Source organism: Mustela erminea, chromosome 13 (assembly GCF_009829155.1).
Source record: "Mustela erminea isolate mMusErm1 chromosome 13, mMusErm1.Pri, whole genome shotgun sequence".
Lineage (NCBI taxonomy): Eukaryota > Metazoa > Chordata > Mammalia > Carnivora > Mustelidae > Mustela > Mustela erminea.
The window spans coordinates 16,440,291-16,458,295 of NC_045626.1; the positions used below are offsets into that span (position 1 = coordinate 16,440,291).

The window sequence follows — 18,005 nt, forward strand, 5'->3', positions numbered from 1 at the left end:
CACGGCAGACATCACTTTCCCAGTTCCCAAGGTGCCCACCCCCCTCTGAGGGTGATCACAGGACTCCAGGGGCCAAGTGTCAGGAAAGGAAGAGAGTGAGTCAAACAGAATTTGACCTTGGAGGTCCTAAAATCAAAGGGCCTCTGAGAAGAGACTCTTACAGACTGAATTGTGCTCCCCCAAGCCCCCAAATTCCTGCGTTGCAGTCCTAACCACCAGGACCTCAGAGTGCAAGTGTATTTGGAGGTAGGGCCTTTAGAGAAGGGATTAAGGGAAAACAAGTCCATCACAGTACCCAACCCAGCCAGTGTCCTTGTGTGAGAGGAAGTTGAGACACACACACGTGAGCACACGCCCAGGGAGCAAGCCCAGGAGAGACCGGATTCAATGTCCTCCATCCTAGCAGCAGCGAGGAGAAGCCCCAACACCCGATGCCAAATCCTACCCTAGTAAACAAAGCCAACTGGCAGCCTGCGCACATTCAGCCCAAGCGAAGTGTCTGCACGGCCGGACTCTAGGTCTACATAGGAGAGCTCTGGATGATCTGTTTCCCACCAATATCTGGCCACACGCCATCAGCGGCACCTTTGCTAACCCAGGTCAGTCAGCTCAAGCCCACGCGGCTCCTTTCAGCCCCTCTAGTGCGGTCCTTCCCTCCGACCCCACGGCTTCCCCCAGCTCCTCTGCGCAGCCGCCTGTCCCCAGCTCTCCACGTGTGCGCCCATGGGTGCTTCCTGACCCCTTTCACTCTGGGCACATGTGCTTTTCCTGCTTTCTAAATTGGAGGGCCCCGCACATGAGGGACTCCTGCTGCCTCCGATTCTGCCCCCCTTGGCACGCACACGGGACCTCGCACAGAGGCCAGAGGCATAGGTGCTCAAGACATCGTTCCTGAATTAACCTGAGAACAGAAAATGGTATTCTGTGAAATGTTTTGGATTCCTTTTTTTTTTTTTTTTTAAGATTTTATTTGTTTATTTGACAGACAGAGATCACAAGTAGACAGAGAGGCAGGCGGGGGGGGGGGGGGGAAGCAGGCTCCCCGCTGAGCAGAGAGCCCAATGTGGGGCTCAATCCCAGGACGTTGAGATCATGACCCGAGCCAAAGGCAGAGGCTTAACCCACTGAGCCACCCAGGCGCCCTGGATTCCTTGAGTCCTTTTGAGACCCTTCTGTGGGCCGTTCAGGGAAGAATTATTAAAATAGCTCCATTTTAGGGGGACCTGGCTGGCTCAGTCAGTTAAGCCACTGCCTTCGGCTCAGGTCATGATCCCAGAGTCCTGGGATGGAGTCCTGCATTGGGCTCCTTGCTCAACAGGAAGTCTGCTTCCTCCCTCTGGCCCTCCCCCTGCTCACGCTCTCTCTCTCAAATAAATAAATAAAATAAAATAGCTCTATTTTCTCAGTGCTCTGGGAAGCCCCGCGAGACGGGGTGGGGGCAGAGGTCGCCCCTCGAGGTGCCAGCACCGTTGCTCTGTGTGGCCTCATAATCTTGATTACACTAGGCAGGGTGAGATGAAGTCAGCCTAACGGCACAGGAACGGGGACACATATCAGGGTTGGCGACACATCGATGGCAGCCTGGTCTCACCGCTTTGGGCCACTGCCCACAGAGACACGGTGGCCGCCATAACATGTTATAAAATTTCCGTGAGGACAGGAGATGGACTGAGTGGGAGTCCCTAAGAATGGAAATACGTAGCCCTTCAGAGCTGAGTCTGGATAAAATTCGCTAACTCGGCATTCATGGACCCTTACCCCAGTCCCTTCTTGTCCATCTTCTGCGCTGTCCCTGTGACCAGACCCAACTGCTCTCCAGCTAACTCCACGCAGATTTGCCTGACATCTCTCTCTCAAGCGCATTCTAAGGGTAGGGCCCCAGCGTTGGTGGCTGTGAGTCACCGTGTTCCCGAATCCCTGTGGCCTTTAAGGGACGTCCGATATCTAGGCAAACTGGGAACCAGGCATGAGGTCGTGTTCTGGGTTGAACACAGCCCTGCTTGAATTGTGTCTCTCCCTCCCCCACCCCCAAAAGGTCCAAGCCCTAACCGTCCCCCGCCCACCCCGGGGCTGTGACAGCGACCTTATGGGAAATAGGGTCTTTGCAGATGTAATCAACTCAAGAGAAGGTCCTACTAGGTTAAGATAAAAGTGGGCCATAAATCCTGTGTCTTTACATACACGGGGAAAATTCGTTAACAGAGAGACACACACGGGGGGAAGGCCGTGGGACCACAGAGGTAAGGACGGGAGGGGCGGGCCCCCTTGTCTGCGGCTCTTGTCCCAGGAGCCAAACGGAACACTGTGAGCGAGGCTGACACACGGCGACGTGAGCTGTCAGGGAACGAGCCGGTAACTGCCTTCGTGATCATCACACCCAAATTTGACCTAGATTCTGTGCACTAGAGCTTCAGGAGGTGACTGTCAGCCCCCTTGACCCTCTCAAGTGATGGCAAAGAGATCTCAGAAACAAGGAGAACCAGAAAACGGGTTCAGCAGAGGCACGAAGGCAATATTTTGGAACAATCAGATATGATAGAAATATAATGTATTTTTAAAAAGATTTCTTTTTTTTTTTTTTTAATTTTAGAGATGAAGAGCAAGAGAGAGAGTGAGCAGCGGGGCGGAGCAGAGAGAGGAGAAACAGGAGCAGGGAGCCCGACACGGGGCTCGGCGTGGGGCTCGGCGTGGGGCTCTATCCCAGGACCCTGGGATCATGCCTTGAGCAGAAGGCAGATGCTTAACCAATCGAGCCACCCAGGTGCCCCAGAAATATCATGTATTAAGATGACTCAGGGTCTTTCATGTGTCTGTGTGGAAATCAGAAAACCTTGATTTTTACAACCAAACAAATGACACCTTGTGACTCACACGTGTTTGGAGAACAACTTGCAAGCACGTGTCCCCCTTTTGCTTCCCGTATAGAATCCCCTCTAGCCACGGGTCCTTAGAAGAACCTGAAATACTGTCCCCTGGGCCACGGTCCTCGGGAAGACGATGAATGAAGTGTTTATTAACCTGCTTGGAGGTTGGTTTCATTTCGGTCCACATTCCCAACACCCCCATGTGACACATTTTCATTCTGAAGAACTCACGTGAGGTCAGGTGACTGAAATGTTATAAGAGCCTATGGCAACCGCATAGGGAAGGGTTTTTTGCCTGTGTTTTGCCTTCCGCCCTGCCCAGAATCGTCTTCCCTCTCTCTGCAATCTTGAGCTCATTTCTTCTCGGCCTGTCTGTGACAGTCCCCACCTGTGAACTCCCTGCTCTGTTCTGGGGAAGCGAGGCCTGCACGGATGACGCCACCAAAAACTTTAGGGAACAGAAGCTCCTACATCCACCCCTGTCAGCTCTGCTCACCCGAGGCAGGGCCCTTCCTCTTCCCAGGTCCTCAAAGACAATCCTCAAGATATCATTCGTATTGATAATAACATCTCACCTTCCACTTTATTCTAATGTCAACTCTGGCTAATCAGCTTAGCATTAGCCAGGAAAACTAGGCTAATTGATAAATCTCTTAAATAATAATGAACATTAACTCAGGCTTAGAGAGCCATTTATGCACTTGAAATGCTAATCTAGTAACAAGCCGGCACATTCATCTTCGTTGCTAGGATATGGATGGCCTCGCCAACCCGAACTAGAATTGAAATTTAATTCATAACATTCAGTTTTCTTTTTAACGGCACGTACAATATTTGCCTAGAGAGGCAGATACTGGGCCTGAATCTGTAGGGATCATCATAAATTCAGAGGACGGTGTCAGGTTATTGAAAACGAACCGCCCTATCAACACTTAAAAGAAGATGTTTACTATGTGCGTGACATTGTGATATAAAAAGAAATCTATACTTGGTCTTCAGCCCAGGTTCCTGGTACGGAGCTCGTAGAGCCCTTGGAATTTCCTGGGTGACAGGGGTAGGAGGAGGGGTGTGCTCTCATTCATAATAAGCTCCTTTTAACCAGACTCGAGTTGATGCTAACAAGATGACTCCAGGAGGAAGGGGCTGGTTGAGGGAGGAACCAACCCTATGATTAGAGGCTTGGAGCTTCCAGCCCCATCCCCCACCTCCAGGAGGGACAGAGATCGAGTCAATCACCAAGGGGCGGGGACTTAATCCATTGTGTGTCTACACAATGGAACCTCCATGAAAACCCTACACAAAGGGGTTCTGAGAGCTTCTGGGTTGGTGAACACAGGGAGATGCTGAAATGGAGGGTCACCCTGAGCTGGGGGGCGGGGGGAAGCGCTGAGTCCCTTTCCTACAGCTTGCCATGTGTGTCTCTTGTATTTGGCTCTTCCTTCATAAGAAGGCGGTAACAGCAAAGTGTTGCTCTGCGTTCTGTGAGCCATGAGAGCGAATTATCAAAGCTGAGGAAGATACGATGGGAATCCCTGATTTGTAGCCAGGTCAGACAGAAGGGTGGGTAACCTTGGGACTCACTATGGGATTGGTGTCTTTCTTGGGGGATGGGCTTGTGGGAATGAGCCCTTAACCTGTGGAGTCAACACTCTCCTCAGGATTGTGTGATGTGAGGGGGGAAACCCACACATTCGGTGTCGGAAGTTTTCTGGGAGTAGAAAATAGTGTCTTCCTTTTAAAGTGTCGTGCTAGTTCTTAGTTGGAGGGCCAGAATAAATACAAAAGACGCTAGCAGTAACACTTCTGGGCTTTAAAACTCTTGCTTTGAACATTCTGAAAGAGAGAGAGACGAAGCCAAACCAGTTTCCACGTGAACTAGAGTGTGTTCATTCTGTGAGGCGACGGTCAGAAGAGCCTGAAAGGCCACAGAGAGCTGGAAGCGCACTGGTCTTCATGGCCCAGCCCTCTCCGTGTGGAGGACATGACGGAAATGTGGGGAGATTAAGTGACTTGCCCAGGATCACGCAGCGGGAAGGTGACAACCAGGACGGAACACGGGACTCCTGGCACTAATCTAGGACAACACATCAGCTGCCCACAGTCCCCGTTCAGAATGGCCTTCTGGATTTGTGACAGATTCCCACACACGGGCCCCAGCCCAACACACGCACAGTACGGAAACCGGACACGGCCCACCTCCTCTCTTCAGGCCTAATCGGGCCACTGAGGGTGACGGAAAATTGTTTCCATTTCAACTTCGACTGTGGAAAGACTCGGCCCTAATCTTCTTTTTATTCTTTCTCCTCCTTCCTACCTACTCCCTTCCTGTCCCACTGCCTCCATTCCCAAATCCCCCAAATGCCAGTATTCTCTGTATAGTGGACTTATCAGGAGGAAAGGTTGGTTCATTCCCGAAGGAATGACCTTTTTTGACTCCAAGGAGACAGTAGTTTCCCTGGGTATATCCCGGACCTACCCAACTGAGACATCATGGTCACATCCTCTTCTGCGCAAGAATCAGGGACACACACGCCTACCCTGTATTCGGCTCCGTCCTGAAAAACACAACGCCACAACGTTCTTTCATTTCGTGTTCTCGGCATCCATGCGCCCTCATTTCTAAGGCCGCACTGTGTGCTGTCTGAGAATTAGATTAGCACAGGGGAGAGAAAGGTATTGGTAGAAGTCTTTGGAGATGGCTGTCCCGTTACAGAGCGGTTTGAGTTAAATCTACCTAAGATCAGATGCACTCGTCTTCACATCAAAGCCGCGACAATGTGGGCTCTGTCCTGGTTCTCCTGTCCCCCACCCTACGGGTCATGCTAAGATTTGACAGTCCTATGATTTTCAACAGAATTGCCAAGTGGCGATTTCTTTGTGACAGGACATAACATCTCAAGTAAAGATTTTATTCATCAGTCAATCCCGTGATTAGAATGCCTGTCCCAATAAAGAAAAGATAAATCATAAAAATTTCCAGAACGCTACTTCTAAACATGGAACTTACATGATTGTGCAGGCCTGACCTTTTGCTCTGATATCAAAACCATTTACCCGGTCAAAAAAAGATATGACATTTGTACACATGGATTAAACCCTCAAACAATTATCCTAACCCTCAGTGGGGCAAGAGGAACGGGGTGATAATTTCTCTATCTCCAATGGTTAACCTTTGCAAGTCCGTTTTATAGCATGAATCTTAGCTTGGATTTCTTCTTGCTATTTTATATGCCGGTTTCTAGCCAACCTATTATTTTTCTATTAGTGTGATGTGATGTCATTAAGTCTATTTTTGTATTGAACAGAAGGCTGCGCTGCTCCTGGTTTTATTTTCCAGCAGTAAAAGAACTAATGTGCTTTGACTGTAAAGAGCCCCGTGACCTCAGGCAGATGCAGTGATGCTCGAAGTGCAGGCCCACGGGCTAAGATAGCCCCCGATTCCTCTCTCTGAGCTCTGTTTATGGGACTGGATTATAGGCGATGGGAAGTCCACCCTCCTGTTGGTATTCCAAAATCAGATGGTGAGTCAGGAGTTAATGGCCAGAAACACTGGCTGGGACTTGACCTTGGATTCCACACGAAGGTTGTCCAGAAGGTTTGCCCTCTACAGTGGGGCAGGGGGAATGTCTGAAGTCTTAGGCCATTTGTGGACAGTGGCCCCCTATAACATCCCACACTTAGAACATGCAAGTGCAGCTGTTTGCAATTTAGTTTTAACATTTTGTCAAACATCTTAAGAGTTTCAGGGTTGTTTTGTTTTGTTTTGTTTTGTTTTGTTTTGTTTTTTATTAAGGGAAGCAATCAATGGAGTTGTGCAGGGTTTCCTATCACGAAGTTCAGCCGTGCCCCGAGAGCCGGAGTGCAGATCCCTGCCTTGCTCACCTGCAGGATGTGAATCTTGCAGTAGTGGCCTTGGAAACTCCCGGAGGGAGCGCGGGTGGAGAGGCACTCGCTGTAAGATCCCAGCCTGTCCACGTTTCCGTTCAGGACGTTGCTCCCAAGCTTCCCGGCGGAGTCGTACACTGAATTTCAAAGCAAAACAAGCAGGCAAGGTTAGCTTCCTTGTAGTACTTTCAAATGAATTTCTAGGCACTCAGTTCCACCTCCTAAAGCAATCAGTCTGAGAGACAAATGATTTAGATGCCACTCTGGGAGTCTGCATCTTGTACTCACGGTCCCTGCCCTCCCTGAGGGAGAGCAAGGCTGTATGTTCTCAAGTTGGCCGCATGGTCTGTCGCTGGAAAAAAAAAAAACAAAAAAACAGGCATTTGAATGCTTTTAAATAATACATGCTTTGAGGGAGTAAGCAGAGGTAGCAAAAAACTGGTAACTTTTCTTTCTCCCCCATACAGCCAGGAGAAAATATTCAGCCTTTAAAATTTTTTATCCAGTTTTGTGGGACTTTATTATAGAGAGTTAAATTTTTTTTTCCCCTCCCTCAGGAGAAGAACCGAGCAGTCACCAGGCTCCACGGTTAATGGCGCTCTTTACCCTGGTCAGCAAAGCTTTTTCTGTTTGTTTGTGCTCCAATGTGTCATGTCCTTCACTTAAAATAATTCCCTTGCTTTCATTTTTTAAAAGATTTTATTTATTTATTTGACAGAGAGTGAGTACAAGCAGGGGGAGTGGCAGGCAGAGGGAGAGGGAGTAGTAGACTCCCCACAGAGCAGGGAGCCTGATGTGGGACTCGATCCCAGAACCCTTGGATCACGACGTGGCAGACGCTTACTGGACTGAGCCACGCAGGTGCCCCTTCTTTTATTTTTCTTCATCTCTCCCTTCCTCTCTCGCTTCCCCATTATCCCAGCCCCTACATTTGACATCTGTGCTCTCATCCATAGGTATTCTTGTTTTCGGTAAGTGTATTTATAATCTATATAAATGATTTTGTGCTTCAGATCTCCTGTCTCTACACATGTCCCTCAGTGCTATGTTTGTGATGCTATTCAAGTTATATTTATGGTGTCATTATGCTCAGACCTTCTAATGACCCGTAATAATGCATCAGAATCATAGCCTTAGCTGTTCCCTGGGTGGTAGACACAGAGATGGCCTCCAACCCACAGGAACCCCACGGGTGTCCCCATACGGACCTATGTGAGGCTTTAGCTCAGATATGCGTACCATATACACGACCGTCAGTGGGACTGCAGCATCAGAGAGTAGACAAATACTGGTAAGTCCCATCAGACTGTGCTCCAGAGTGACTCCCCCGATGTACCCTCCCCAGAGACGCTGAGCCCTAGTTCTTCTTGGCATGAGCCAACTTTGTCATTTTTGACAATTGAATGGGTACAAAATGCTCTCCAGGGGCACTTAGCTGTCTCAGTTAACAGAGCATACAACTCCTGACCTCAGGGACGTGAGTTCAAGACCCAGGTTGAGTGTAGAGCTTATTGGGGGGGGTGGGTAGGGGCAAGAGTTATAATGCTGGGGTAGGGTCATAATGCTGTCCAGGGGCCCTTGGGTGGCTCTATCGCTTAAGGGTAAATTTTGGCTCGGGTCATGATCTCAGGGTTCTGGGATGGAGCCCCGTGTAAGGCTCCCTGCTCCTCTGGGAGTCTGCTTCTCCTCTGCTCCCCCTCCCCCACCCCATCCCCGCTTGTGCTTGCACGTGGTTTTTCTCTCTCTAATACATAAATAAAATCTCTAAAAAATAAATATAAAATGCTATCCAGTTGTTTTAACTTTCATTTCTTTAATTACAAAGAACTCAGGGGATTATTGTCAGCCATTGACCTTTCCTCTTCTCTCAAGTCCCGTGTGTATCTTTTACCCATTTTTTTAAAAAAAATTTATTATTTATTTGACAGATAGAAACCACAAGTAGGCAAAGAGGCAGGCAGAGAGGGGAGGGGGAAGCAGGCTCCCTGCTCATCAGAGAGCTCAATGCGGGGCTCGATCCCAGGACCCTGGAATCATGACCTGAGCTGAAGGCAGAGGCTTCACCCAGGCGCCCCTCCTTTGCCCATTTTTGATGGATTTGCTCTTTGGAGGGTTTTTTTGTTTTGTTTTTTGTTTATCTTGTTTTTGGATTTGCTCCTTGAGGCGGAAGAGCTCCTTGTCAGTCTAAATGCGGGTCCTTATCTACCTGAGTCACTGAAAACACAGACTCAAAACACTTAGACTCAGTGGGTTATCTGTGGGTTCCTTACTCATGGCGTCCTTTGCTGGACAGAAATTCATTCTTCTAAGCCTGCACTTTCTGTTCCAGGCTTTCAACAACTTTTGTTCTGGTCAAGACGGGCTACATAATTGGCAGAACTAATGTAAAATGAAAATGCAGGGCCTCTTGTTTCAAAATTATTAAGAATGTCAAGATGGTGACAGCAAATCACACTTAAAGCAAATGTGGGTCCCTTTGAAGTGTGGGACCTGTGTGACCGCAAAGGCCATATGGCCTATGAAGTCAGTCCTGGTTCTAACACCACAACCATATGGTTTTTATTATTGTGGATTTGTAATATATTGCATATCTGCCTTTAGTTGTCTTCTTTTTTTTTAATATTTTATTTATTCATTTGAGAGAGAGAGAGAGAGAGCACAAGCAGGGAAAACCCAAAGCCAGGCTAGATCCTGGGACTCTGGGATCATGACCTGAGCCAAAGGCAGACGCTTAACTGACTGAAACACCCAGGTGCCCCTGCCTTCAGTCTTCTTTTCCAAGTTGAGGTAGTTAATTGTAGACCATTAAGGATTCATATAAATTTCAGAAAATTTGTATTCAGAAAATTTCAGAAAAACATAATTGAGCTCCTTGAAACATCCAACTGGGATATTGATTGAAATTTCTTCAAATTTATAGATTATATGAGGGTAAGTTGACATCATTTTTGTGTTAAGCCATCATTGGATGTCATGCAATTTACTCCAGTCTTTTTTTGTGTCCTTATGTGAAATTTTATATTTTCCCTTGGTAATCTTAAAACAAATTATATAAACAATTCTTAGATAGCATACAGTTGGCTGTTTTCCTTGACGTTTTATTTTCAATTATATTTTCTGATTGATTCTTGCTGGCATGGAAAAATGCTCTCGATTTCTGTAATAGGCTCTGGAATCTGGCACATTTGCTAAACATTCTTACTAGCAACCTTACTTGCAACCTTATTTCTTCCTCGTCAATTTTTATATTTTTTATAAGTTTCCCCCCTTTTCTAGCTTTGGAATAAAAATTATAATCAAATTCATAAAGTGCATTGGGCAGCTTTCACACTTCTTACTAACCACGGAACAACCGTGGTTAAAACTGGTTACCGGGAGTTGGCAATAGTAGAGGGAGGGGTTTCGCACATCAGCAGCACGAAGGAGATCTTTGTGGTGAGAGGCAGTTCTGTGTACTGATTGTGGTGTCAGTTATACAATCTATACATGCGTTAAAATGACATAGAGCTAGCCACCCACATTGTACCAATGACAATTCTCTTTATATTATGCTGTAATTATGTCCGACGCAACCATTAGGAGGAACATGAGAGACACAGGGCCCTTCTGAGTCTGTGTGTTCATGGATTCCAGTATTTGATGACCATCTGTTCCACTAATTCAGCTTCGTGTGGTCCACATATTTTTTCAAGTCAGTGTCCTTAATGCCAAGAATATAGGACTTATGATACAGTTGGATTTTCTTTAAAGTTTGATTAATATATATGGCATAGTTGATCACTTTCCCTGAAAATGACTTGGTCTGATCTATGCTGCCAGAGCCAGACCTTCACGTTATGCCAACAACGACCAACATATGGCGCCTATCATGTCCAAGCAGTTTTGAATGCCTTTGGTCCCTTCTCTCCTTCACTCCCCAACGATCCTATGAGATTACGAGTAATCATTTCAATCTCCCTTTTACAGATTCATAAACGGAAGCGAAAGTTGATCAATAATGTAAACAGCAACGTAAATCTTCCCCTTCTTAATTGCTCACAAGAACCAGAGCTGGGTGTTTAAACTAGACAGTAAGAGGGCGCCTGGGTGGCTCAGTGGGTTAAAGCCTCTGCTCAGGTCATGGTCTCAGAGTCCTGGGATCGAGCCCTCTGCTCAGCAGGGAGCCTGCTTTCTTCTCTCTCTCTCTCTCTCTCTCTCTCTCTCTGCCTGCCTCTGCCTGCTTGTGATCTCTGTCAAATAAATCAATTAAACTCTTTTTTAAAAAATAAAAATAAATAAATAAATAAACTAGCCAGTAAGGATCAGAGCTTTGTGTTCAAATCCATCCTGACCTGAAGCCACACTGCTTGTCCTCTAAAATACACAAAAATACCCTTTTTTAAATTTGTCAGCTCGGGATGGGAGTTCTTCTCTGTAACTGAAGATAATGATATTCCTTAGCACGAGTGGGGAGAAAATCTCCACGTACAGCTCAGCATCTCTTCCTGCATTGCTGTGTTTGTCTTTATTGATAATTAGATTTTTGAGAGCTAACCTATAAATTAGATGGAAGGAACCATCTTCTGCTCACCTGTGTACCTTTAAAAAAATCCATATATGGATATATGACTTTTTTTTAAGATTTTATTTATTTATTTGACAGAGAGAGATCACAAGTAGTCAGAGAGGCAGGCAGAGAGAGGGGGAAGCAGGCTCCCTGCTGAGCAGAGAGCCCGATGTGGGGCTCAATCCCAGGACCCCGAAATTGTGACCTGAGCCGAAGGCAGCAGCTTTAACCCACTGAGCCACCCAGGCGCCCCATATACGGATATATGACTTTAAAACCTCCCAGCCAGAACTGGATAAACAGTGTTTGGTGAGCAAGCGGGGGTGACCCGACTTCCACCCTGCACCCCTGAGTCTTCTGGTCAATTCCGCTGCTTGGGCCACTGGGGCTCAGCCAGCCGGTGCCTGGGATCACTCGCCTCTTTTAAGGGATTCTAAGTATTCCTGGTTGTTGCTGTAATGACAATAACTGAGCCTCCCTTTTTCCCTCCCCTGGGTATGACTCTCTGTCTCCCACCATACGCAGAACCCTGGAGCCGGCATCTACTTGGTCATCGTAGCCAACAACCCTCTTTGAAGCTAAACTGTCCGAATTACAAGACTGACCACGTCCCTCCATTCCTCACGATTGTGCCCAGGCACGATGAACAAAGTTACACCTAACTCTCAGAGAAGAGGACATATTCACCATTATCAAACACTTGGATAAAGCATTGTACTCAGATTATAAAAAGAACCCTTACAAATCAGCAATTTCTTAAAAGCCAAAGAAGCTGATTTAAAATCTGCAAAGGATATGAACAGGCAACTCTTGGAGAAGGAAATCCCAGGAACCAATACATATGAGAAAGGAGTTCAGTCTCCCCAGCAAACCACAATTAGACACCATTCTTTTCTACCTCTCTGATGGCTAAAAAATTATAAAGTTGGTGGAATTCACTGTTAGTAAAAACATAAAGAAATAGTTCTCTCACTGTGGCCCCCTAGAAGTTCCCCTCCCTGCGAATAGAAACTAGATGCTGGAGCATTACCCCTCCCAACTGTGGACAGTTCTGACAGGAAGTCAAGGTGCTATTTCCTGTCACCGCAGACACTGACAGGGTCTGTAGACGCTGCTGTCACTCTACGTTCCCACTCCCTGTGACATGAGGTCCAACCTCTCCCAGCGCTAGTGTGGAGGAAGTCAAGGCCCAAAGCAAAGCCTGGGCTTCGTTGGTGTGCCAGTGCTCTGCCGGGAGGCGGTGGAATGGACCCGACAGAGGCCCGTGCTGAGCTCAGCAGCTCACTGGCCTTCCTCTCCATCCTGCGAGCTGCCTCGCAGTCCGCCACCAAGCAGACTGGCCCTTTAGCCAAAGCTCGCCAGAGTTGGTGGCTGTGGTCTAACCGAAGACTCCTTCCTAACTGATATCCCCATCCGCAGTGACCCAGCCATTCAGCATCTCAGAATCTGCCTCAGGAAACTCACACGAGCCACAGTGGCAAGCTGGTCGTGGCAGTAATGCCTCTAAAGGCCAAAAAATAGACACACACTATTAGGTGGAACCACATGAAAATTCCATTTTATGGGATGAAAACAGTTAAATGTTAGAAATCTCAGAGAGTTCAACCCCTATCAGGAAAAGGTTAAATGAACTGTGGTACTTTCATATTTTACAATGCTCTGCGACAATGAAAATGAGATAGACCTATATTTGTTGCTATGGGAAAGTCTCCAAGACACACTACTCTGTGGGGGAAAAAAAGAAGTTCAAGAACAATAAATAGAGGGGTGCCTGGGTGGCTCAGTCAGTTAAGTGGCCAGCTCCTGATTTCAGCTCAGGTCATGATCTCAGGGTCATGAGATCGAGTCCCATGTCAGACTCCATGCTCCACGGGGAGTCTGCTTCAGAGTCTCTCTTTGTCTCCCTCTTCCCCGCCCTCTGCTCGAATAGTCTCTCTCCTCTCAAATAAATCATGAAATCTTTTTTAAAAAAGAACAATAAGTACATTTTTCAATTTACAAAACAAAATATCTTACAAGTAGATAAAAATGCAAGGAGAATGTTCTGGAAAGTTCTAGAAGGATATACACCCAGTGATAGCTACTGTTATCCAAGAAGGGGACTGAGAATTGAGGAAACAACAACAAAAAAAACTACTTAAACTTGGTCTGGATTGTTTTGATTCTTTTACAGTGAGGGTAGAGTCATCTATTATTTAGTAAATACAATACACAAGCAATAAAATATTTAAAAATTTAAAAATCAATATATATTTACAAAAAACTTCTTCAGTGGTTTTTCATTATCTAGAGTAGAAGTTGGCACACTGCGGTCCTGTGTTTGTAAGGAAAATCTTCTAGAAAAACAGTATGTCCTTTGCTTACATGTTGTTAGCGCTGCGTTCTGGATACAGGCAGGGTTCGTTGGTTGCAACAGAGGCTGTGTGGCCCACAAAACCGAAGTATCTGCTATCTGGTCCTTGAAGACTGCAGACCTCTTATCTAGAGCTGTGATTCTCAAGCCTGGACCGACATGAGAATCCCCTGCAGCATCTTTAAACAACACGAAGACCCAGGTTTCACCCTCACAAAGAATGAAGTCGGGGTGTGGCTTGGGCATTAATAGGTTTTTAAAAATTTTCCCAGGTGATGCTCTATACAGCCAGGCTCGATTGCTTTGATGTTTAGCATTAATTCCAGACTCCTGAGGGTGGATTAGTAGATCCTTCATGACCGGACCTGCCTCTCCAAGTCTCATCCTCCCACGCCACGCCCATTTTCTCTGCGCCATGATACAGAATGCACCGGGCCTGCACTTGTCTGTTTTTCTGCCTGGAATGTCCTTCCTTCCTGTCTGCCTGGCAAATGTTGAATCATCCTTTGGGTCTCGGCAGAAGGATGGTCTCCCCTAGGAAGCAATCTAGACTCGACCTTGGTCTATCACACTAAAAGGAGTGTAATGGTTCACCTGTCCATCTCCCACTTGAGGGACGAGTCCTGTTTCCATTAATGGATATCTCAGAGGAGGAGCTCAGAAAACATTTGTTGGATTGAGTTAAACCTTGAAAAAATTAAACTGAAATGTCTCAAATCCAGCTCCATGAATGTATTTTGAGGTCCTCCATGTGTCAAGAAACCCAGGAACAACTTAAAAAAACTGAGTGTATTCATTAGAGATAAGTTACATGATTCCTGATTCCTTTCTCTGTCACTGAGTATCCTAAATGCTGTAGCCTGAAGTTTAAGGATCTGGAACTATAAGAGTCCAAGGAGATAAAAACAAGAACGATGCTAATACTGAGCCTGACTTTACCCTTCGATAAAACTCTAAAGGACTAATACAGAGAGATACCCAATTATTCACTTGAGAAGATCAAATTCCACTTTTTTTTTTTTCCAGTTGGTGTTCTGCTTTCTAAACTGATTGGATTTATGGTTTTCTGGCTGAGGTTATTTTGGATGCATGTAAATTTCAATTGCATTTGCTTCCTTTCTGATTATGACCTCAAACGGACACGTTGCCCTTTCCTTGCCTCCTGCTTAATTGGTTTCTGTCAGGAACCCAAGATGCCGGGCCACAGGCGCTGTGCAAATAAGAATACGTCGTGATTGTCTTGGGAGGGAGGCATAGAAGAAACGAAGGACGAATCCTACCTGCTACTTCAGATCACATGGCCGTTGTTTCAAGGTTTTTTTTTTCCCGAAAGATGAAAACTCATTTCAGTTCCGCTGGGCTAATTGGCAGACAGATAGGCTTTCTCACGTGACGGGGATAACAGGCAGATATTAAACTGTGAGGCTGATTAATTTCTGGGTTTGAAAGGAGGAAAGACAGACCCTGGCTGGTGGTCCTGTATTTTAAAATATCAATGCCCTGATACCATGAAGTTGAAGGCAGCAGAAGCTCCTAGCATGCTAAGCCACAAATAAATCCTGAAAGTAACGATCATCTACAGCATCATTAGAAAATACTTATGAAGCACCTACCAGATCCCTGTGTTACACTGGAGAATTTTTAAAATGAGGATTGAATAGTCCTTGTGCTCTAGCTGATGCTACGGGGCGTACACATAAAATGCCAGCCGTCTGTTGCCAGAGATCTTCTTGCTTTTAAGTAAGAGATCTGCGTGCGCTATCAATCTGATATTGGAAGTTCCTAAAGCAGCTTTTTACAAACACCTTCTGGTACTCCCCCTTGTCTGGTCAACTATGAATCTTGGACTTGGAGACCAAGAATAGCAGGTGTGTTCGTTTCCTGTTACTGCTATAACAAATTCCTACATACTCAGTGGCTTAAAGCCACAGATATTTGTTCTCTCACAATTTTGGAGGCCAGAAGTCCAAAATCAGTATCACTGGGGAGAAATCAAGATGTCAGCAGGGCCACACACCTTCTGGAGGCTCCAGGAGAGAACCCATTCCTTGCCCCTTCCAGCTGCTAACAGCTGCTGGCATCCCTTGGCTTGTGACCTCATCACTCCGACGTCTGCCTCTATGGTCACATCACCTTCCCCTCTGGGTATCTAATCTCCCCCCATAGGAGGTCACGTTCACAGGTCTCAGGCATGAGAATGTCAATGTCATCTGGGGGGCCATGCTTCAGTCTATCACCGCCTGGATGTGTCTGAAATCCAGCCAGGCCAGATATTTTAGTGGATGCCACTCTGTCACCCTTTCTCTAGTATAAGATTTTATTTGTTTCAGCAATTTTTCTGTGGAGGAAAATACTTTCCAGACTGACGACCAGACACAAAAAGAGGCAGCGTCTGAGAATCCAGATCAAGTTGATGATCCATCCTCCAGTGATAACAAGAGAACAAAGGCTCAGCTGGGACCAGTGACCACTAGCCTACGCGGTCTGCCTATAGCTCGCCCCCTACAACAGGGTATAAAACCATGGGCCTTGCCTTCCAGGAAAGAAGATGAGACACAGGGAGGAGACAGGAAGTAATCATTCTGAGAGATGAAAGATGAAGCCAGAGGGAGTAACTTATCAGAGAAGGAAACTCAGTAGCCCGGCCATCAGGGTGGGCGAGAAACTTGACATGGGGACCAGGGAGAAGGGACTTGAGGGGTTAAAATTTTTTTAAAGCATAAATAGCTGCTTGGGGATGATTTCAAGGATGTTATGAGATTAGTGAAAACAGGAAATGAAAAGCCCTGTAGGCTGCTTGGGAACCAGAGCTCCCCCAATTTGTCCCTGAGGAATTAAGTGCAGGGACATGAGGGCATCATGTGAACCGGCGGGTGGGGTGGGGGGGCTCACTTTGCTGAACACAGTTTTAATTCCATATAAATAGCGTCCCCTGAAAGGCCTCTGCTGAAGATGGTGTTATAAATGGTCCAGGTCGATCTTATGAAATGGTCATGGGCGGGCTGGTACATAGCAAAGAAAACCAGTTTCGGGATCTACCAGAGACCACTTATTTTGTTTGTTTTGCTTTTCATCTCAGGAATAGATGCATACTTTTTTAATCTGTAGGGTGTGTTGGGTAGCCATAGGTTTCTGTATTTGTTTCCCAGTGCTGTCCTAACTTCCACAAACTGGGTGACTTATAACAACAGTGTGTTGTGCCACAGAGCTGGAGATTGGATGTCTGAAATCACGGGGTTCTATGGGGGTGGTCCCTTTTGGAGACTCAGAGAGAGATTCTATTCCTGCCTCGCTCCCAGCCGTTGGGATAGATCCATCTATCTGGAGAGAGAAATCCACCTCTCCATCTTTAGGTATACATTAATAAGGATTTATTCACTAAATTATAGATCCAGGACATAGTCCCTAGATTCTATAAGTTCACCATTCCACAGGATAGTGCAATATTTAACACACAGCAAGAAAACAAGGAGATGTGGGGGCACAGCAGGGCAAGTGGTGATAGAGAGAAAGGACAGGACGAACAGCAAGCAGCGTGGTCACTGAGCTGTGTGGCTAGACAAATAGAAGTGAGCTTCCTGCAGGTCTGGAGGAGTTTCCTATGGCTGCTGGAACAAATTACCAGAACTTCGTGGCTTAAAACAATGTATGTGTATTATCTTATGGTTCTGGAGTTTAGAAGTCCAAAATGGGCTTTACAGGGTGTTACGAGTTGAACTGAATATTTTCCCCAGTATTCATCTGCTACCCTAAACTTGGCATCTCAGCCTGTGACTATCCTTGGAGTTAGCATCTTTTTAAAAGGGGGATCAAGGGGCGCCTGGGTGGCTCAGTGGTTTGGGCTGCTGCCTTCGGCTCGGGTCATGATCTCAGGGTCCTGGGATCGAGCCCCGCATCGGGCTCCCTGCTCCGCAGGAAGCCTGCTTCCCTCTCTCTCTCTCTCTCTCTGCCTGCCTCTCTGCCTACTTGTGATCTCTGTCTGTCAAATAAATAAATAAAATCTTTTAAAAAAATAAATAAATAAATAAATAAATAAATAAAAGGGGGATCAAGCCCCACGTCGGGCTCTCTGCTCAGTGGGGAACCTGCTTCCTCTTCTCATTCTCTCTGCCTGCCTCTCTGCCTACTTGTGATCTCTGTCTGTCAAATAAATAAGTAAAATCTTTAAAATCAATCAATCTATCAATCAACCAATCAATAAAAAATGTGGTTAGGGACATGCCGGTGGCTCAGTCAGTTAAGCACCTGACTCTTGATTTTGGTTCAGGTGATGATCTCAGGTCATGAGATGGAGCCCCGTGTCAGGCTCCTCACCGAGTGTGGAGTCTGCTTAAGATTCTCTCTCTCGGGGACACCT

General features: G+C 46.4%; 1 protein-coding gene across 2 annotated transcripts in view; it reads right to left on the minus strand.

Moving 5' to 3' along the window:
• Window positions 1-18,005, minus strand: part of LOC116572108 (O-acyltransferase like protein) — a 71,740-nt gene that overhangs the window by 48,315 nt on the left and 5,420 nt on the right. For both annotated transcript variants that reach the window (XM_032310846.1, XM_032310845.1), the window contains exons 2-3: window positions 6,747-6,886; window positions 5,341-5,419 (exon numbers count right to left, since the gene is read on the minus strand). In XM_032310846.1, the coding sequence (XP_032166737.1) occupies window positions 5,341-5,419; window positions 6,747-6,886 (219 nt within the window). The remainder of the gene's footprint in view (window positions 1-5,340; window positions 5,420-6,746; window positions 6,887-18,005) is intronic.